Raw genomic sequence first — 23748 nt, forward strand, 5'->3', positions numbered from 1 at the left:
CCTGAAAAAGTTGAGAAAGACAATTAGGCAGATGCACCTGTTCATTAAGCATGTCTTACTGTTCCACTTGCCACCGCAAGCAAAAGACAATCTGTCGTTAGTTCTCACTGTTCTCCTCAGTGTGCAGGGTGTTCCACAATTCCTATTCCAGGCTTTCACAGGTTGTACAGGAGACTTTGTATATTTGTCGACATTGCCTCCTTACCAAAACCTCATCTACCTAACTTGCTCTACAAGCCTGTGACAGGAATTGTGAAATACCATGTTTTCTTTAGTTACCAAATTGATGGAAAATGGTTCACATACATTATTGCACCTCAGTAATACAGCATCTTGCATATCTAGTTTTCAAACATCTGCTACTATACAGATAGTGGAATTATATGCAATTACTACACACAAATTTATGCATAAAGTTAACATCTAATTTCCTTATTTCTTCCTATGTTGTCAATCGGGTTCAATGCAAGTCTGTCTGTTGAAAAGCTGACATAGACGCTGATGTAATTAACCAAGCTTGGGGAGGAAAAATTCAGTGCAAACATGTGCTTGCATGTCACCAGCTTTCCTTCAGTCTTCCTTAATGAATATTACTATGCAGTAATAGAAATACGTTGTTGTTTTGTGATGCTCATAGAACTGTCTGTTGATAAGATTTCTACAATGAAACCTCAAGTCTGTAAAATGTATACCAAAGTTCCCCATATGAATTAAACTGATGACGTCACTGCTTATGAATGTGAACAAAACATTTGCCGTTTTTCATATTAGTATTAGCACTCACATAATGTTTATGAATGAAGTAAAGTATTATGTACATATTGGTTTGCAAGTGACACTCATGAAGAACAAAACGTTTGTTGGAAGTTACTACGAAGTCTGCTCGCATAGTTATTTTGAATGCAAACATATTGCTGCAATGATATTACCATGTTTGTGTACTGTATTTCAAAATTCTATGCCTTACACAGGTTTACAATGTACTGGTCAATTCTTTAGACAATACGGCTTTCACCCATGCTTAAAAGAGCTGCAGACTAATTGCTCTATAAATTAGTTCATGTGTTGTTAATTTACTTGGTGCATGTAGCCAAGAAAATGTTCAGGAAAGGTTTGATGTTAAGCATAAAGTTTGTTGGAAGTTGGTAAATGCTCTCACTCAACAACACTCGATGGATAAAGTAAAGGTAGATGCATGCAATCCATGCTAAGACAAGCACTCACATTCTCCAGTCCTTAACTGTACTATCTGTCTCATTCACTCGAACTTCTACTATATTACACACCTTAAAGAGTAAATTATGGCATTCCAAGTTTCTGAATTTTGTCAATTTGGGGAAATGATTATTATGAATTTTTCATTGTCCTTGGAATTTGTGATATGAGCAATCTATGACTGGTAGTGGCTCTGGGATAGTTAATTACTGACCAAATCCTAGTCACATACAGGGACATGGGAGATAGAACTGAATACCAGTTACTGGAACAGTTATTATAGTGATCATTGTAGCCAAATACTTCACCACATAAGAATCTAAAGTTAGAATTACAGTATTCTGGCTGCATAGTGACTTGAACATACTGAGTCTTGAGTTATTAATGTTGCTGCATTTTCATCTGTTTTTCTTCAATGCTTTTAGTACACCAATTATTGGCTACAGATTTTCCCCTCAGATGTATGTATTCATGTAAGAGGGTGTGCCCTCAACATAGATGTTAAAGTACTACACAAGCACTGTAAGAATTCTCCTGTCAAGGTGAAAAAAGGTGAATGTAAAATGATCTGTAAAACAACACGAGAAAAGTGAGGAACCAACTGCTCAATCCTCATTCCCCCCCTTCTTCACCAAAATTTTGGTATGTGAACATACTCGCGCTGTTCACCCATCAAACATTCTACAGCCTTTCACCCCATCTCTTTACAGTTAAGTATTCATATGCCCCTAGAATGTGAAACAAAAATGAATCTGGCTATAGCAGATGTGGGGAAACTGACAATAACCCCCCACCCCCCACACACGTGCACACAACACTCTTTCAGCGAAAAAAAGGTGTATACATTCTTCCTTAATTTGCTTCCATGCAGTCAAACCCAATGGACTATATGCAGCTAAAAGTTCCCTTGTCCATGGTCTCCAATCAATACTAGATGTCTCAGCAATACAGTACCATAGGTAGGATCAATGTTTTGTATAGCTGGATCTTGAATGATCTTGAGACACCTGGATCAAAGCAGTTATGTTAGACTGTAGGTGCATTGGTTTCCTGGATGGAATGTGGAGTCAATCTCTAATTAATATGATGAGTTCTCCATGAAAAAAACTACCAGATATTTAGATTTGAAAACACACATGCAGGAACGGTCTTCCACATTTAATGACTGCTTCACCCACATCTTGACCTTGTCGACAAGTGGTAACAAGATAATCCAGCCTGGCTTTGCTTATGGGTAACCAAAATTTGCTGGCAGCAATCTCTGTTGCCCTGGTCATATGTTCAAATTCCTCTTCAGAACTGCTAAATAATCATATCTCATTACACATATTCCACATTCTTCCCTTCTACTGTGATCCCATCAAAGTTGTCCCTAAAATTCTAACAGGGTCTTCTCAAGGCCAAAACTGAACAGTTCCAAAGTAACTTTTGGTGGTGTGAAGATAGGAAGTTGAAAACCATGGGTTTCATCAGCCTGGTAAAGGTCTACTGGAGTGTTTTTCAGTGGCATCCTGAACTCTGCATCCATCATGGAACCCTGTTCAGTTGTCAGACACAGGACTTCTTGCAATAGGGAAACAAAATGTGTAGTTCTGTGTCCTCTGCTTTTCAGTGAACTGTCAGAAAATGAACACTTGATCTATTATTGACTGCCATGGCTGGAAAAGTCCCTGATATTAAAGATTGTCAAGAGTTGAGTTCTATATATGAGGCAGTGGGATAGGATCAGGTATCTTAAGATGAGCAGGGCCGCTCAATGGTAATACAAAATTCCTGTGTCTCCCCCCCCTTTTTATGGACTGGATAGATAAGCAGTGTTTCCCATTCTGTCGGTATTTCTTCTTCAGTCCTGATAATTGGTATCAGCTGGTGTAGTCTCCTGCAAGTTCTTCACATCCTGTCTGGATCATCTTGGCTTGTACTGTCTCCACCTGGGCTTTTCTTCTTTAGCTATTTGATATGTATTGATCTCATCCAGTGTTGGTGGGGGCCACTGTATTTCAGCTGTGGTTAGAGACTGGAAATACAACCATACTTCGGGTTCATCACAGTTGCTGATGGTTGAAGTACTCCCATCTTCCGGTGATTTCAGTCATCGATAAGGATTTTATAATTGGAGTTTTTCACAAATGTTTTTGTAGTCAGTCACCCTTTTAATAAAATGTGGCACCATTAGGAACAATTCTGTGCTCTTGTTTGGTCTACAGTCTGCTTCTGCCTCACAATGATGTCTGTGACATACTTTCTTTGTTCTTCTCAGAGTTGCTTGGATAGCTCTTAGAACCTCTTCAAATCGTGCTTAAACCTACACAAGATCTGTCTCCAGCAACCACTTTCTCATGGCCTTTTGTCTTTTGAGGAGGAATGGTGAGTTCATTTCCACGCATCTCGCCAACTGGGGCTCTTCATGGTTACTTGAGTGACAGGCAGAGCTGTGACCAACATAGCGAAACTTTTTTCATGCTTTTTGAAAGCAACTTATGATTTTTATGTAATGATTAATAGGAAAAAATTAGACCAGATATGGATGCAGTACCCGAGAAGCTAATAGATTTACCTAACTACAGATGAATATGCTGTTAGTGACACAATTGCTTCATGAAATATATTGATTTGTCACCTGTACCACCACCACCACCATCAGTTTGCACACTAATTCATAACACATGTTTGAACATTCAAAGCATCTCACTATTTTTGTCTGTATGTGAAGGCTAATCACTGAAATTTACTGAAGGGGTTTTGATAGGATTTTCAGTAATGGACAGGTTCATGAGTGTACAGGAGACAGGTGTGAGGCTGCCCAACTACATTTCCAGGTTGCCACGAGCTACCACTAATGGGAGACGAGCTTCTGTTGACTTCCTACAGGACTTAGCGATATGGCACATACAAACTGAAGTGTTGGCAGATGAGCCAACACCATGTTGCTAGAGAAGGCCGAAATGCACGCGTTTAAACTCACGCAGGCTGGCATGAGGTCTGAAACAGGATACGTAATGAATGCTATAAAGAAAAGTACGTAGCTGCTGGAATACTTAACTTTAATCCATAATTGGTGTACATCGCTCTAGTTGATACATTAATAACCATCTCTATATAAGCTGGTAATGGCGTAGCAAATGACTTAGCAGAAGGCTATGCTAACTATCGTCTCGGCCAATGAGAGCTTATTTGTCAGTGAACTGTTGCTAGCTACGTCTGCTGTACAACTGGGGCGAGTGCTAGGACGTCGCTCTAGACCTGCCGTGTGGCGGCGCTCGGTCTTCAATCACTGACAGTGGCGACATGCGGGTCCGACGTATACTACAGGACTGCGGCCGATTTAAAGACTACCACCTAGCAAGTGTGGTGTCTGGCGGTGACACCACACAAACATTAAGGTTGGAAGAACAGATGTGGTGGTACGCAGTTAATTTTTAGGTGGTGTCCGGAGAAATTAAGGAAAACGTTGCACACATTCCAGCTCACACTGGGCTGCACACTGGTTCATGTAGCAGCTCGCAACACAATCTGTTGGCATGAGATGTCCTACCATCGCCAGGTAAATAGAGTGCAGGTTACATTCTTGTCTCCTGGTGAATTCTCTGGCATCAGCTGTTTAAATCATTGGAGTTACACGAGCGCAATGAGGTTCAGTTACCTAACATTATCTGTATTTTAATCAAAGGCAAGTTGCCGCTAAGCACCAAGTGTTGTCAGGCCGTAGATACATAGTGCTAACTGAGTAAACTGAGGAAGGGTTGCTTGTTACCTAACAAAAATTAAAAAAATTCCCGTTCACTCTTGTTCCTGTTACATGTCGTTAGCTTCAGATCACCATTTACATTCTTGTACAACAAATGTTACAACAACTTGTAAATCAGCCCAGCCTGTTGGCATTTGTTGTCAACAACACACATCTTGCAGATGCAGTCCCAGAACAACAACCAGGAGGACAGTGTGAAGTGATGCTATTCCACAATAACAGCCACTGGCATTCTGCTAGACTGGCAAGAAACACTATACAACAATTTGGTTGGAAAGTCATTCTGCACCCACCTTTTTCACCTGATCTTGCACCCTCCGGTTCAAATGGCTCTGAGCACTATGGGACTTAACATCTGAGGTAATCACTCCACTAGATTTAGAACTACTTAAACCTAACTAACCTAAGGACATGACACACATCCATGCCCGAGGCAGGATTCGAACCTGCGACCATAGCAACAGCAGCAGCAGCAGCAGCAGTGTGGTTCCGGACTGAAGTGCCTAGAACCACTCGGCCGTAGCAGCCAGGGCACCCTACAGTTTTCGTCTTTTCCGCTCTCTGTTCAATGATCTTCACATACTTCCTTTTGGGGTGGAAATACACTTTTAACATGGATCTAAAAGTTATTTGCTACAAAACCACATGATTTGTACAGTTGTGTATTCAGAAAGTTACCCCAACATTGGCAGACTGTAGTGAACAGTTAAGCAGATTATATTATTTATGATCACTTAAGTCCCCATTATGTATAGTCTTTGTTTTTTAACTTACATAAAACACTACAGTCTTATGCATCAGCCTAAGATGTTAGACTGGCTATGAAAAGGTTAATCTGGAAATAAGTACTAAAAGGCTAAGCCTGGAATAACATTTGCCACACTCTGTCCCACTGCCAATCAGAAAAATGGTCTTAAGCCTGCAGGCCAACTGTGTGAGGAGCTGCGGTGGACAGACTGAGACGGTCAGTGAGGGGATGGGGTGGCAGAGGGTGTAACATAGAAGGGACAGGGACAGGGACGGAGCTATGCATGGGAATGGGCAGCATATGTGTAGCGAGTACTGAGGGAAGGAGGATTATGGAACTTAAGAATGAGTTAAGGGGAACTCCGATGTGTTGCAATTAGGGAAGCTGGTATGGGGGTGAACGGGGTGAGAGGAGTGGAGATGGGTCTTGAGAATGCAGTACATAGGTTTTGAAGCTACCAACAAGTGGGGCACCTTGTACTTGGTAGCATATTGTCATTGGGTAGTCAAGTACCCTCTTGGCAGGCGAAGGGTGTAAAGGAACTGTGTCACCCAGTTGGGCCAGGCTATTTCATATGTCAGTCAAGCGGCAAAATACCGCTTTGGGAGAAAGAAAGGATTACACAGACAATATTCTCCATTTCACAGCATGACGATGTTTCAAATCACTGGCCATGAATGTGGTTAACTTGTTCCAGTCACCAATAACATTGGCAATTTTCCTCTTTAAGAAGCTCAACTATGCTGAGTGATAGTTGTATACATTAAAATGATCATCTTGAGATGAATATATTTGAGCCATGACTACGGAATAAGGGGACTGTGAGCGAAACATAACTACAATTAGTAATACTTGCTTACCTTTATAATGACTTCTTTTGAAATGTCAATTTGCTACTTAAATATTTGTCTTCTTCCTCTTTGATTAAATTTCCCTCACAATCTACCACAGTACACATTTTAAACGCAACTGCACACTTGTGACCAATCTATTGTCATTACAAAGGCACTGCCAATTTTCAGTACAAATTATATAATATGTAATTAATATCCAGTGTCACACTGATGTATAAAATTTTGAACAACGGTTTCATTAAAATATTTTAGCACACCACCAATGAAGAATTAATGTCAAAGGAAACATTAAACTGATAACTGTAACATGCAATTAAGCTACTGAAGAAAACAAAAATCTCACCTGTGTGTACCTCTTGCAGCTCCTGCAAAAAAAATTAAAAAGCTGAATGATTTACACTCAAATTCAGTTGATGTAAAGTTAAACACCTTGAAATGTGGCACTGGTATGTCATCTCACTGCACATGCTCATCTTAGTGTTGAAGTTGCTAAACTAAAACAGTGATGGAGATTAGGAATCAGGTGCAATGACAAGTAGATAAAAGTGAAATTTTATGAAAGTGAGATTGATGAAAACTGGATAATGATCCAAGTGCAGAATCAGAAAATATTTCAATTTTAATTGAGCTTGATAGTCTGAATTTACTAGCGCTACCAGCTGCCATACACAGCCATTCACACAGCAGGACAAAGGTGCCCACAAAAAGAAAGTCAGCATTGCGGGAATGAGACCATAACTGCTAGATGTTTGAATGCTGGTGTAAGGATACTGCCAGTGACCAAAACAAAAGTACAGCATAGTTTGCTGGAATGAAAACCCCTCATGAAAGGGGAAAGAGGGAAAGGATTAACAGACCATTATAAAATTACAAACTTTCAAAGTTAGGAGATAGAGAAATTGTCATGTTTAATTCTGATAGTGTGTCCATTGAATTTCAGGTTACTTACTACCAACAGATCCCAAAGTGTTGAGCCACAGTGGTTCATAGTTCCATGTGGCAGATGTCACAAATCACATGCCATGTAGTGTAGAAGAGTTGTGGCAGCTTATAACTTTAAATACATATGTGACCCACTTTCTGGCCTCAACAATACAGTTGTCTATTTAGGGGTGTACTAATCTGTTCCAGAGTGTTGCTGGGTTAGAATAATTCATCAGTTCATATTATGGATTCCAACATGCTAATAGCTGCCTCACAGGTAAGGTAGTTTAATGTGTTGAGGATGTGCGCACAGATATTTAAGATGCAGGGCCAGCACATGAGTTTCCATTTCAATTGAATAACGCAACCCTGTTAGGAAGCTTCTTAGTGATGTAAGCAGTTTGTTCAAGGTACATTGTTGGTTAGGGCTTGGGCTAGTTATTTCCTCTATGTGAATTGTGTGTTTTGTGTTGATTAGCACATGGTCAGTTAGCCCCCAAACTACAGTCAACAGCTATTACAGTTCACATTGCTACAGCAGACTGCAACGTGATTGAAATATAGCACTGTAGGCATCCAAATAGAAATCAATGGCAGTCTCCAGTAAAAATGCATCTGTGGCTATTTATTTATCTATGTTTATTTGTTGTGTTCATTACTAGTAATTGGAGTCTCGCTGGTGTTCAAAGGCTTCCCGTGACATCTTCCACTCCTGCGTGGCCGCAACTATCATTGGTATGATGGTCTATCACAAGACTGCAGCTCACCTCACCATCATCTTCCTCATTTTCCCCTTCTCATTGTTTCCTTTATGGAGATGTAGTCTGTTGTTAATGTGCTTGTAAATAACTTCAGATGCATCCACATGATGTGCAGTGTGCTAGGTCTCACGTTCAATACAAACCACGTGTGATGAAAACATGAATAATATCGTAAACCCCATTTTACTTATTTTCATTTATTTATGAAGAACTTCAACATTTTATACCACAAATGTTTGTGAAACTGCACTTTCCAATGTCTACATTGTAGTGGATCATACACAAGCACAGTGATGGAAAGTGAAGTTTGGCACATGTTACAGATGAGATGTTAGTGATATGATAAAGTATTTTGTTGCAGTACTTTGATTACCTATGCTAGGAAGTGGATGGTACTGTGAATCCTTAGTTTCACTGTTTTCATTCTTTACCTTGTATTCAACAAGCTATATCAAACTTAAGTACTGAGTTACGTGCATTTACTGATTTAGAATGGGCTTTAAGATGTGAACATCTGAGTTAAAATGTATCTGGAAGCTTTTAATTGTTGGCATTCTTTTTTCTAGTGGTTCATAATAAATGTAATGGATTGTAATCAACATACTCTGACAAGTAGGTGAACCAGTAATGTTGCATAATTAATTGAATAATGTTGCTCATTCGTTAGAACGTTAATGGGTGCATGTAGGTGCACAAGTACATTATTTGTTCACCCTTTGTTAAAGTATTCCATCATGAATGTATTGGGAAATTATAACCACTGCTTTAACTACTTAACGTGGTGGTTCATGCACCTGGAAACAGATACTGCAAGGGTCTGTGAGACCAGCTGTGTGTACTGCCGCCCTATCTTTCTGAATTTGCATTTAGATGTATATTATGGAGGGAAGTGTTATTAAATGAAGTAATACCATTAAAAGTTGGATACATTTGTAGATTGAACTTTAACAAATTGTGTCCAGGCAAATATTTTTCTAACAAGTCTTCTCGATGTGGCGAAGGAAATGTTGCAACAAGAAATTGAGGATTGACGATGGCTTTAAAATCCACACAGTCGCAAATTGATACTGTCACTGGTTCAATCCCTCCTTGATCCTTGTGAGCAGTATCAGCTTATTCCCAAGAATTGGCAGCATTCACTCAGTTAACACTAGGCAGGAATCCAATCTGCATTTGGATCACACTTTCTTGACCTTTGTGCAGAAAGGTGCGCAGTATATTGCAGCATCTATTTCCAATAAGCTGCCACAGTAATTCAGAAAACTTAGCAGTAATTCATGTGGTTTCAAATAAAAATTGAAGAGTTTCCTCACAGGTCACTACTCCTGTTCTGTTGAGTAGTTGCTTGAAAAATTAAGCTGATTCCCTTGTTATATTCTTGATTGTGTTTACATAAACTTATGGCTTTCTTTTGGTTTCATAAACATTGTACATTTTCTGACACATTCCATGACCTCTAAGATTTGCTCCTCAGATTGGTTCTATGGAAGAAGAGGTATAAAAAAGAAACCACTTACTAGATAGTGGACTGTTGGTCATGGTGATGACAGCTGGCAAAGAAGTTAATGCAAAATCTGAAAGACCATCGGAAGAATTATCATTTGATTCTGTTTTGTGTACCAGAGACCTATCTTAATATTATCAATAGCAAATCCCAAAGGATGAAGTTAACTGAACAGTTACTTTTACATCACACTGCACAATTTGTGATACATGTGGTGAAGTACACTGAGGTAGGTTCATTGAATTACTAATCAACACATGTCAAACACAAGAACCACTAAGACAAGAAGACCTCTTGAATTGCACTTGGCACTTACTTCGCAACCCGGAAAGTATTTTCAGAAGACTTTAGGAGGTTTGTCAGGCCATGATTGCAATTTTGACTACTCATCAAACATGCATCAAAGTACTTTTCTAGAATGATAGACTTGTTCTCCTCCATACATTCATGTTTGTGATATTTGCTCAAAAATGAGGAAAGCTCAGTTCCCAACTGCAATAAATAAAAAAAGCAGTGACTGTCATTATTGAAGAATATCAATTGTCATGTTTAATGAGTATAGACTATGATGTAACCTATCGCTTTGGTAAAATTGTGTGTCTCACAATGTAATGTCTATAGTACCAATGAACACTGGTCGCCACAAGAAAGTCAGTTTTTAGTTCAAATGCTGCATTTAAACCTTTATACACTTTCGGAGCTTTACCTCTTGTGCATGAAATCTTGTGGAGATTGATGAAGCATTTCTATTCTTCACAGTACCTGATGATCTGATTGGTTTATTCGACGACGACATCTAGTTAGGTGGGCACTTAACTGTAATAATTGGGATCTTGTTCAGATGCTGATAACCATGCACAGTCCAGTCTTGCCATATTTAATTCTATGATGTCTCATTCTGGTTCAGCAATTTGCCTTCCCCCTAGAGCTGTAGGAACCATGACAACTTCCATTACATCTGGAGGATGAGGATGAAGTTGACCTGTCATTAAGATTCTGTGTACTAACCACTGACACGTGACATGACATTAATAATTAAGGAGAGTTTCTTGTTGTAAATTAAGAGCCAGTATGCAATTGGTCTTTGAGAAATATTTTGGATCATATAGCAGATAATTTAGATTTGAGACAGCATTTCAGTTGTCAGTGCAAAAGAAGTTGCAAAGTTTGTGGGGCCAGGAAACAGACTGGCATGGTAGATGTAATGAGAATGAAATGGAGATGAATAGGATATGTAGAAAGGAGTTCATTTGATCAAGTAAGTCATTATTGTGCAGGGCAGTGCACAAGAGGAGGAAGTATTGTTATGGCTGAGCCCTGAGCTGATGAAATTTGTGAGCATCCTGGAAGGAGGCCAGGAAACAGGATGGTGTTAATTATATGTTACAAAATCTAACTTTTTACTGCTTGTGAAACTCGTCCTCAATGTGCTAGCACCAGGTATGCTCCCACCCCTTTTTCACTTTTCAGTGACAGGAGCTGGACCTTCCTCCTCAATGGGGCCCGATTGACAAAAAACAAAATTTTGATTTAATATAACAAATAATTTATTTTCAAAAGTACAACAACCAAATGAGAAACTAATCATTTCAGCATGAAATGAGAAAGGACAATCAATTATTTGAATATTTTAGGGTGCTTACTGATCAGTGTGTGACTGAGTTCTCGTACATCATTGAATAAAGTTCTGGCTTTCTGGAACTTTACTCCAGCTTCAAGCTGGCTATCTAAAGCCTTTCCAGGGCAAATAAACCTTTATTGCCAACATTTCTGATAGTGACCAAAATTTAAAATATAAAATGCTGTAGTAATCTGGTTATTAAAACATACCATCTTATGTTACATGCTTAATTTGCTGTGTCAAGTTTAATCACTGAAGCGTAGAACAAATTTTGATTGGTTGTGGATGGAAACATCAGGTCTATTTGGTACATAATGCACATATGCTATTTTTTAATATTGTTTCCAGTCAGGAAGCACTCATTTAACGCAACTCATTTCTAAGAAAACCCACACTCACACAGCTTTTTCAAGGATAATGGAAGTACTAAACAACAGTATAACATGTGTGTTGCAATGAGTGCCAAAGACTAAAAATCAGATAATGTGACTAATTTTTTGAGTGTTTGCTGTGATTACCAAAATCAGGGTCCCAGGGAAACATGTGGAGGATTATTATTTCTTTTTGCTGCTTCAGCCTGGTTTCCTGTTCATCTATTTTATTAATTATGGCACAGCACACTTCACACAGCATTCCGGCTCACTCTGTTATCACGTCCAGCATTTCTCTTGTTTTCGCCAGCCTCTGGTATAGCCGCATTTTTGTGGTGCCAGTACAGCCCGTCAGGGGTGAGCCTGTTGTACCAACTGCTCCTCTGCACATCTAACACTTGCTCAGCCAACATCCTTGTAACTGGAAGTATAAGCAAGTACTTAGACATGTATTTCTCAATATTTGTTTGTGTTATGTTATAGTGGACTACAATACTGCATACCCTAAAAGGAGTACCTGTAACTACTATTAGCAGCAGTTTGAAGCAGTACAAAATATGATACAATGGCCTACCCCACACAATCATTACTTGTGACATTCACTCAAGCTCCTGAATCACTATTCTAATAAACTTTAGTATGTTGAACTAGACACTGATTTTCTTCAGTTTCTATTGCATTAAGTTATAAAAGATATCCTCCATTTTTAATATCAGTTAATTGGACCACATAGAAGTGCACGGACTTTCACAAATTATATACACAGTGTTATTTCCTGAAACAAATGTTTCTGTGTTGTCATATGTTCCTCCATTCTTGAGAGACAGAAATAAGTTAATAAAAACAGGACAAAGTTATAGGCTAAAAATTTAAGTGATAGCATTCTAAAAGACATAGCAGTGCTATTAATATTTTCAATTTTGCATGAATAGCTAATATATAATTAAATTATATGTAGTTTAAGTGCTAAGCTGTTAGGCTTAGCCTAAGATAATTATATTAAATAATAAAATAATTTCATTGCATGCAAAAAAACTCACATTTACATCAAACTAATACGTAGAGGCTTTTTTACAGCATATCTCTAGATGATGTCATCAATAAAACTTTCTGTTGGCTCATCGGCCCCTTAAGTTGAAATCTTCAAACAAGCTTGGAGAGTTTCCTGACCCATCCTATTCCTTAATTTTGTCATAACCCTGTTTATTGTACTAAATGACCTTTCCACACTGCAAGTCGAAACTGGAATGCACAGCACACATTCAGTGAGTGTCCGTAATGCTTCGTAGCCGATGTTGGCTCTCAGAATGAAAGAAGCAACATCTGAAGACATATCTTCTAATAACAGTGTCGACGTTTGTAAGCCCCAAAATCAAGCACTGTTCTTTACAATCATTACCACTAAAATCCAGAAATTCTTTAAAACTTTCCAAATATGCTCTTACTTCTATCACTTTTATTGCCTTCTCATTAGGCCGTTGCTCACTTTCATCAATCATACTTTCAACAAATTTCCTTGCACTTTTTGTAGCTTGAATCTGCTCCTCTACATTCATGAATAGCACACCTTAAAAAACTGCAGGAGGACGCAACAGAAGTTAAATTTCATTAAGAGTTTCATTTTCTGCACTATGTCCATCACAGTCACAAAGACAGTCAATGCGTCTTAAATGTTTCAGAGTTCCAGAAACAAGTAGAGGGATTTGCGAAATTTTAAGTGATTGTCTCTGCAAAACTTTACATAAGTTTGAGACTGCATTTAACGTACCGTCTAAAATCACTAAACCTACAATGAAATTGGAATTAATCATTTCTAACAAGATTCCTCCAGCTAAACTTGTTAAATCCGTGCCATCCTTGTGTATATGTTCACATGCCATTATAATGGACTTGAAGGTTAGGAAAATAGCATGAATTGTGCGATAGGTACTAAACCATCGGATGTCAACAGCTTTGGGTATTTTTAAAACAGATTGCTCTAAAGCACACTAAATTTCATGCAAAACATTTTCTCATTTGGAAGAACCATGAAAAAGTTTGTAAGTGTCTTGAATAACATGCAACGTGCATTTTATAATGGGGTGTTTATTCCTAGAGTTGGTGGCAGCAATTGACAAAACATGTGCTCTACAGTGAATGTATGGCAGCTTATGGCCCTTCCTCTCTGACAACCGAGTGCGGACTCCTGAGATAGAACCACTAAAATTAGCAGCACCGCCAAAAGAACAAGATGATAACCTGTCGAGAGAGTTTTTTCTTTATTTCAGTAGCAATTGCTGTAAATATCGGTTCAGCTGAAGTGCTTTTCAAATGGACGAGACATAAAAATCTTTCCTTCACTTCAACCGATGGAGACAGTGCAACATATCCTACTACTAAAGACAGTTGACTTTGGTTGGATATATTTGTAGATTTGTCTGCCATTAATGAAAAATATTTGTCGTGGAGAAGTGTTTCATCTTGAAAGTCTAAAGAATCGCCCAAACAAGTCAACAATTCTGATGCAGTATACTTACTAAGATATGTGGAGCTTTCGCTCGAAAAGTGGTTAAAATTTCAAAGGTTAATGTAACTTTTCAGTACTACCTTACTAATTAGAGGTTCATATTTTGTTGTATGGGGTATTTCTTTCTTACTAAGGAAATACAGACTTCGAATTGATGATGAAAATGTAAAAGCTTTAAATCGCAAAGCATTGTCATTTTGTTTAAATATCTGTGTATTAATTGGAGCATTTAATCCCTGTAATCTGCAATTTTCAAGTGCAATGGCTCTTGCATGTTTTTCTGACTTGGTGTGTTTTCCTGTGCTTCCAGTGAATTTTCTAAATTTAGTGAAACGTACAGAAATTAACACCCCTCCTGTTTTCTGTAGAGCTTGGATATCGTTTTTTAAATGCATTTCACACAATTTGCAGAAAGCCCCACCCTGCTTGTGATCAAAGTACAACTAACTTTACTTACACTCCCATTTTTGCTGGTACTTAATCTCGCATTCAATACTTTGTTTAGAATTGCAATTTATGGATGGGCCAGAAATAGCACATTTATCGTTTGAAAACTGTGGAAGGGAAACTGATGACTTGGTAGACCTACGCAGTTCGTCACAATCACTAGCACTTCTTTCAGTAGACTCACACTCGTCTGTCTTTTTGCAATACACTGTCTTTATAAGAAAAGAAAGAAATTAACGTTTGTTGTTTTAAAATTGTATTTTGGCACTAACACTTCTTTTTGTTATAGACTGACGAAGACTGCACGTAGTACACTACGTAATCACATCACACTTCCATAGTAACTTGTCGACTGACTGTTACAACCTTACAACAGTTTCAACAATGCATTGAGTTTGTACACAACAATGAAAGCTTAGATTATACTCGTAGAGCAGTGTTGCCAAACCTTCCACTCACTGAATAAAACAGGATTCTGTCTTTTACATTTAGTAACCTTCAAAATAAGCAAGGTGGTCCACTGAAATAGCAGGGTTTTCAGTGTTCCATAACAGCCATAAACCACTCTCAACTAGAATGATCACACCATCGCCGCCCCCCCCCCTTTTCCCATGTTGTGCTGAAATCACAATAATTTGTTTAAAGACAAAATTGTCATAAATACCAAAAATCAGATAATGTGACTCATTTGCGGAGTGTCTGCTATGCTTACCATAATCATGGTCCCTGGGGAACACACAGAGTATAATTAATTTCTTGAGCTGCTTCACCCACGTTTCCATTTTGTCTACCTCATTAATTTGTGAACAGCATGCTTAACAGAGCATTCCTTTCCTGTCAATTTCCACATTCCACATGTAAATAATTTCGACCAGCCTCTGGCTGAGGCTGATTCTGTTGGTGTTGGTGAGGGCAGTCATGGGTGCCCCTGTCGTTCCCACCGCTTCGCAGCATAAAAAACAGCTACTTGCCCTGGCTGGCAGCTGTTCTTGGAACTGGAAGTACAAGCAAACACAAATCTGTGGTAACTATTTGTCAATATTCATTTATGTTACACTGCACTACAATACTGCACACCCCCAAAAGAAGTACCGGTAACTACACTATTGGCCATTAAAATCTCTACACCACGAAGATGATGTGCTACAGACATTAAATTTGACAGAAAGATGATGCTGTGCTGCGCAAAAGGGCATCCACACAAGGTTGGAGACGGTGGAGGCACCTAAAAACTGCTGACATCAGGAACATTTCCAACCGATTTTTCATACACAAACAGCAGTTGACCGGCGTTGCAACGTGAAACGTTGTTGTGATGCCTTATGTGACGAGGAGAAAGGCCTACCAAGCCTATTGCGATTGCAGTTTATCGTATCACGACATTGCTGCTCGTGATCCAATGACTGTTAGCAGAATATGGAATCAGTGGGTTCAGGAGGGTAATAAGAGTCCGTTGGGATCCACCACGGCGTTCCGTATCACTAGCAGTCGAGATGACTGGCATCTTATTCGAATGGCTGTAGCGGATCACGCAGCCATGTCTCGATCCCTGAGCCAACAGATGGGGAAGTTTGCAAGACAACAATCATCTGCACGAACAGTTTGACGTTTGCAGCAGCATGGACTACCAGCTGGGTGACCATTGCTGTGGTTACCCTTCACGCTGCATCACAGACAGGAGGGCCTGCGATGGTGTACTCAACGACGAATCTGGGTGCACGAATGGCAAAACGTCATTTTTTCGGATGAATCCAGGTTCTGTTTACAGCATCATGATGGTCGCATGCGTGTTTGGCCACATCACTGTGAGCGCACATTGGAAGCGTGTATTTATCATCGCCATACTGGCGTATCACCCGGCATGATGTTATGGGGTGCCATTGGTTACACGTCTCGGTCATCTCTTGTTCGCATTGACGGCACTTTGAACAGTGGACGTTACATTTCAGATGTGTTACAACATGTGGCTCTGCTCTTCGTTTGATCCCTGCGAAACCCTACATTTCAGCAGGATAATGCACGACCGCATGTTGCAGGTCCTGTACGGGCCTTTCTGGATACAGAAAATGTTCGACTGCTGCCCTGGCCAGCACATTATCTAGATCTCTCACCAATTGAAAACGTTTGGCCAATGGTGGCCGAGCAACTGGCTCGTCGCAATATGCCAGTCACTACTCTTGATGAACTGTGGTATCGTGTTGAAGCTGCATGGGCAGCTGTACCTGTACACATCATCCAAGCTCTGTTTGACTCTGTTGTGGCGTAGCAAGACAGCCACGCCACGGAAGTAGCCGAAAGGCACGCGCTAAGCTCACGCAGATGGGCATGAGGTCTGAAACCGGATACGTAATGAATGCTATAAAGAAAAGTACGTAGCTACTGGAATACTTAACTTTAATCCATACTTGTGGTACATTGCTCTTGACGATACAAGTGAGACTCTGTAGATACATGCAATGTTACTAATGGCGCCTTGCTAGGTCGTAGCCATTGACTTAGCTGAAGGCTATTCTAACTATCTGCTCTGCAAATGAGCGAGGCTTCGACAGTGTAGTCGCTAGCAAAGTCGTCCGTGCAACTGGGGCGAGTGCTATCCCGTATCTCGAGACCTGCCGTGGGGTGGCGCTCGGTCTGCGATCACTAACAATGGCGACACGCGGGTCCTACATGTACTAATGGACCACGGCAGATTTAAAACTACCACCTAGCAAGTGCGATGTCTGGCGGTGACACCACATTCCTCCCCTGCAAATCAGCGGACGGTCGTGTTATAAGGCTTCCGCCCGCCGTGGGGAGGACCCCATGTTGACGTATGCGACGAGGTGGGGAGCCTAACAACAGGCGAGGCTGTGCCACCCGCACCCGGCCATTTGCTCCGAGGGGAGCTAGGAAACGCCTGAAAACCTAGTCCAGGGTGCACGTCAACATGCGGTGTATGTGCCCGTAGAGAGACAGGAGGGGCCGAAGGGTCGACCTCCATTGCGTCGAGGTACCCGACGCGCGAAGACGCCACGTGGTCCGGAGCGGGCAAGAGTTCCATCGCGGAGGACAGCTGGTCACGGGAAGCGATCGGCGGCGCGTGACCCAGGGAGGCGCTTGGCGGTTGCAGCGAAGCGTCCACTGCGGGTGGCGTTGGCGGGAGACCAAGCGGCGGCAGCGACGCGTCGCCATGGGGCAAAATGGAAGGCAGCGTTGGTAACACCTGGGGATGAGGCGAGCCAGTAGATGGGTCCCCAGGGCGCTGACCGGACGGCACCGTCGCTGAAAGCAGACGGGGAACGGCAGAACCCGTGCGACGACAGAGGCGCAGCTGATTAAGATGCCGACGCACCTCACCAGAGGACCTCAAAACCAAATACATCGCGCGGCCGAGGCAGCAAAGAATGCGCCCTGCGAGCCAACGCCGTGAACCTCGATAGATGCGATAGAATACAACGTCGCCTGGAGCAAAAGCAGGAGTCTGCCGCTGCACAGGAACCTGATGCGGCGGATGCAGCAAAGACATCAAGGTTCGATGAGGACGACCGTGGAGGAACTCAGCCGGCAAGCGACCATCTTGGGGCTGAGAGCGATACGAAGACAAAAAGAGCAACAACGCGTCCTCCCGAGAATGCGACTCTTTCAATTTCAACATCTGTGACTTGAAAGTCCGGACCAGTCGTTCAGCGGCACCGTTTGACTGAGGCGAAAACGGCGCGGATGTCAGATGTTGAATACCATTGGCCTTGCAGAATGACAAATTCTGCGGACATGAATTGTGGGCCATTGTCGGAAACAATAGTCTGCGGAAGACCTTCAATGCAAAAGATAGCAGACAACGCTTGGTTGGTGGCAGATGACGTCGTGGAAGACATCTGGACAACAAAAGGAAAATTACTGAAGGCATCTACCACAACCAACCATCTAGCATTCCAGAATGGACCAGCAAAATCGATGTGCAAGCGTTGCCAAGGGGAAGTGGCTTTTGGCCATGCAAAGAATTTCCGTGGTGGTGCGGATTGTTGTTCGGCACACGCCATGCAAGAAGAGCACATTTTCGTAATCGCAGCATCGATTCCGAACCAAGTACAGTGCTGACGAGCAAGTTGTTTCGTTCACACCATACCCCAATGTCCTTGGTGGAGAAGCCGTAAAACAGAGGACTGTAACGAACGTGGTACCATGACTCTGGACTGATCATTATCAGAACGCAACAACAAAACACCACGTCGAACAAAAAGTCTCTCCTTGTGAGCAAAAAATCGGCAAACCAACGGATCCTCGATCCGAGACTTCGACAAGGGCCATTGAGTAGCAACAAAACGGTAGCAAGGACAGGGTCAGCAGCTGTGGCTGTAGCTACGCGACGAAAATCAATCGGAAACGATTCGACCACGTCATCGGTTTCCGAATCAATGAACATGCAAGCAAGTTCGGAAGAATCGAATGCTCTATCCTCAGTAACAGGCAAACGGGACAACGCATCGGCGTTTCCGTGCTTAGCAGTGGACCGATAAAAGATATCGTAGCGGTACTGCGAGAGGAAAATAGACCAGCGAATGAATTTCTGCGCTGTACGTGGAGGTACAGGCTTGTTCGGATGAAAAAGCGATGTCAAAGGTTTGTGGTCTGTGATGATGGTAAAGTGACGACCATACAAGAAATCATGAAACTTAGTAACACCAAATACGAGAGCCAAAGTTTCTTTCTCGATTTGTGAATAATTTCTTTGTGCTGACGAGAGCAATTTGGACGCAAAGGCAATAGGGCGATCATGCGACCCATCTTTGTGCGCAAGCACAGCACCGATCCCGAAATCCGATGCATCTACCATCAACAAAAGGGGTTTCTGGGGATTGAATGGCGTAAGGCAAGTATTTGAAAGCAACGCCGATTTCAACTGGCGAAAAGCGCGTTCGCATTCCGTCGTCCAGACGAACGGAACACCTGTACGGCGTAAGCGATGAAGCGGAGCTGAAAGGGAAGAGGCATTGCACACATTCACTCACACCTTGTGATTCCAAATCGTGTAATGTTCTTGCGACCTCATCACGCAATGCGTGGGGAACATTGCGCGCTCTGAAAAATTTTGGTTGCGCGTTTACTTTCAGTTCCAAATGTGCTTCATAGTTCTTAGGGCAACCAAGGCCCGGTGCAAAAATGTCTGCAAATTCTTCACATAGACGAGAAACACTGGTGGAAGGCACAGTCTGGTTCACTGAGAGGACTTGATTGACTATTGACAAGTTAAACAACTGAAATAAATCTAAACCAAACAAGTTCACTGCAGTAGAAGAACGAAGAACGTAAAATGACACAAGTTTTGTTTGTCCCTTGTATGTTGCAAGAAGAGTGCACTGTCCTAACACAGGGATCTGCTGTCCTGAATAACTATGTAACTTAACAGTTGCGGCTTGCAACGGAGGTTTGCCCAGTTGTTTGTTCGTGTCGTGATTGAGCAATGAAACTGTAGCTCCGGTATCGAGCTGGAATGGTATGACCTTGCCCTTGAAGTCCAAATCTACAAAAAGTTTATTGTCCTGCCGACAACAAGAGCGACTGTCTCGTGCAATATGAACTGATACAGGTACAGCATCACTTGCTAATTGACGTGATTTCCAGCGACGTCGATGCACACTTTTTGTGGGACGAACACAGTCACTGTTAGAAAGAGTGGCACTGGACGGAGTGGAATTAACTACATGAATGTCCACAGGCGAAGGTCCACGAGCCTGAGTGTTCTTGGTTCGATTCCGGCGCGAAGCAAAGGGCCTGGAATGATTAAGAGTGTCTGATCCGAGTTTTCTCTGGCAAACACTTTGAACATGTCCTTTATTATTACAGTAAAAACAAATAGTTTGGCGTGACGGGCAATTGTCACGCGAATGTCTAGTTGCACACCGCGGGCATGATTTCACTGCATTTGTATGCTTGCGCGGCACATGTGGAGAGCTAGGCGGCAGCTGCGCGGACGAGCGCGAGGGCTGTTTATCGGTCCGTGCAGCGCGCCCAGCGGGCCGGTTAATGTGACACACGGCAGCTGAAGTTTCAAATGATTCCTGTGCAAAGTCAAGTGTGTCTTGTCTATCTAATATGTCTATCACTTGTTGAAGGGAGGGATTAACTAGTTTCAAAATCTGTTCCCGTATACGAACATCAGAAACGTTCTGTGCAATTGCATCACGTACCATTGTATCTGAATAAGGGAGTCCACATTCACACTCAAAAGCACAATCCCTTGTAAGGCCTTGCAATGTTGCAACCCACTCCCTATTAGTCTGACCGGCCGTACGTTTCGTACGAAAGAAAGTATACCTCTTTGCAACTACATTGACTGTTTCCTTGAAATAGGCATCTAAAGCAGACAAAATTTCTTCGTAGGACAGAGTTGCTACGGCGCGTCGGGGAAATAATTTCACTATCACACGGTACGTTTGCACCCCTACACACGACAATAAGTGAGGCTGCCGCTCGTTACCATGAATTCTGTAGGCGGTGAGATGAAATCCAAATTGGCGTGACCACTCCGTCCATGTTTCCACGTCCACTTGAAAATTACGGAATGGGGGTGCAACTGCATGTTGTGGCTGCGGTAGCGGTGAAGCGGCGGCTGCCGCATCATTTGGCAGTGCACGTTGACCCTGGACGAGCATTCCAAGGGCATCCAATAACGCCTGCGTCTGCTGATTCTGCAAGCGATAAAATTCGGACAGTACATCTGGAGATTGTGGCGAAGCCATGACACAAGTAAATGTAAGCAAGTAGAAAGAACAAGACCCTTTTTTGACTCGTCGCCAACTGTTGTGGCGTAGCAAGACAGCCACGCCACGGAAGTAGCCGAAAGGCACGCACTAAGCTCACGCAGATGGGCGTGAGGTCTCAAACAGGGTACGTAATGAATGCTATAAAGAAAAGTACGTAGCTTCTGGAATACTTAACTTTAATCCATACTTGTGGTACATCGCTCTTGACGATACAAGTGAGACTCTGTAGATACATGCAATGTTACTAATGGCGCCTTGCTAGGTCGTAGCCATTGACTTAGCTGAAGGCTATTCTAACTATCTGCTCTGCAAATGAACGAGGCTTCGACAGTGTAGTCGCTAGCAAAGTCGTCCGTACAACTGGGGCGAGTGCTATCCCGTATCTCGAGACCTGCCGTGTGGTGGCGCTCGGTCTGCGATCACTAACAGTGGCAACACGCGGGTCCGACATGTACTAATGGACCGCGGCCGATTTAAAACTACCACCTAGCAAGTGTGGTGTCTGGCGGTGACACCACAGACTCAATGCCCGGGCATATCAAGGCTGTTACTACAGCCAGAGGTGGTTGTTCTGGGTACTGATTTCACAGGATCTATGCATCCAAATTGCATGGAAATGTAATCATATGTCAGTTCCAGTATAATATATTTGTCCAATGAATACCTGTTTATCATCTGCATTTCTTCTTGGTGTAGCAATTTTAATGGCCAGTAGTGTACTATTACCAGGTATATTTGAGACAGTCTTTTTGTTGTGTCTATCTGCCACTCAGCATGTCCGCTATATGGTGAGTAGCAATTTTCCTTTCCACAATATAATTAAAACACAGTTGCATGTAGTAGTATGCTCAATGAATGAGACACCCCCTGCGGGTCGGGGGTAAGAATAGGCCTGAGATTTTCCTGCCTGTCATAAGAGGCGACTAAAAGGAGTCCCTCCCCCTCAAAGGGGTAGTTTGCACCTGCGTCAAGAGACGGATGGTTCAATGACTTGTATTTGAGGTCATCTTGGTTTTTCGCTTATTCTGGTTTCTTCCTTCCTCTGTCCTTCTCCCTCTCTCACTGTCTTCCTTACTTTTTACCTTGGCTTCTTGTCCACCCTATGGTCTCTGCCTCGGCATTTGAAACAGTCTGTCCTTTCCCTCCCTTCTTTTTTCCTATTCTTCTCTCCTCCCCATGCGTGCCTGAAGGCCGACCCACGCATTTGCACGCGTTGCCAGTGACGGGGTAAAACATAACTTTGTGCCCTGGATAGACAAGTAGGGCCCGTGCGTACCCCCTGGTAAAGGCCAGGCTCGGGGAGGGGTGATTGCCCGAGCTGATACCTTCCGACCATGCCGATTGGTCCCTCCGTCTGTTTCTCGGGAGATGTGACCTGAGGTGTAAACATTCACCTGAGGTGGGAGCGCCCTCTGGGAGAGTCCCCACAAGGAAGGAGCGTGTCATCAGAGATGCTGGCAATCATGGGGGATTCATCTGCAATGGATTTCTCTTCTTCTCCTCTCTCGACTTCTGCCCAAAAACAGAAACTTGACCAGCCACCAGTGACAAACGTACTACCATCTGCTCCAAAGTTGCTCGTAGTTTCTAGATCTGAGGACGGAAAGGATTTTTCATCTGTCAACCCTTTCGTTTTTCAGAAGGCCGTAGATGCCATAGCCGGACCTGTCAAGTCTTGTGCCAGGATGCGTAACGGTACCTTGTTGTTGGAAACTGAGAGCGCCTTTCAAGCCACGCTCCTACACACGTTCCCTGTCCAGGTGGAGGCTCACCGCACTTTGAATTGGTCGCGTGGTGTGGTATCTACTAGATTACTCGATGGATTGATTGATGAGGAGATTCAGTCTTTCCTCGCTGAGCAGGGCGTGACGGCTGTCCATACGGTCATGAAAAAGGTCAACAATAACCTTGCACCGACCCGGACACTTTTCTTCACCTTTGATAGTATTCAGCTGCTTTCGCGCATCAAAGCGGGCTGTGAGGTTATTTGTGTTCGCCCCTAAGTCCCGACACCTACGAGCTGCTACCAGTGACAGCGTTTTAACCAAACCTACCAGTCTTGTTCTAATGCAGCTAAATGCATCACTCGTGGCAGGGACGCCCATGAAGGTGACCGTCTGCCTCCGTCTCCTTGTTGCGTGAACTGTCAGGGTGACCATGCAGTGCCCTCTTGTGACTGTCCCATCTACAAGGATGAACGCTGTATCCAGGAAATTCGGGTCAAAGAGAAAGTGTCCACCTCAGCTGCTCGCAAGCTATTTGCTAGTAGGAAGCCCACACTGCTTCCAGCGGGGAAATACAGTACC

The 23748-nt window shown here is 42.4% G+C and overlaps 1 protein-coding gene across 4 annotated transcripts in view; it reads right to left on the reverse strand.

Annotated features, from left to right (window-relative positions):
• Nucleotides 1-11323: 11323 nt before the first annotated feature.
• The window catches only part of LOC126412304 (uncharacterized), a 49273-nt gene continuing 36848 nt past the window's right edge, over nt 11324-23748 (reverse strand). For 2 of the 4 annotated variants that reach the window (XR_007575273.1, XR_007575272.1), the window contains 2 exons: nt 15412-15694; nt 11324-12167 (listed from right to left, as the gene is read on the reverse strand). Coding sequence is in view for 2 of the 4 variants with exons in the window: in XM_050081825.1 (XP_049937782.1) it covers nt 19451-21331 (1881 nt within the window). In the remaining 2 variants the exon portion in view is untranslated. Of the gene's footprint in view, nt 12168-12263; nt 12522-15411; nt 21336-23748 lie in introns of those variants that run through there. The other 2 variants (XM_050081825.1, XM_050081824.1) reach the window with 2 other exon arrangements.

This window comes from Schistocerca serialis, chromosome 7 (assembly GCF_023864345.2).
Source record: "Schistocerca serialis cubense isolate TAMUIC-IGC-003099 chromosome 7, iqSchSeri2.2, whole genome shotgun sequence".
NCBI lineage: Eukaryota > Metazoa > Arthropoda > Insecta > Orthoptera > Acrididae > Schistocerca > Schistocerca serialis.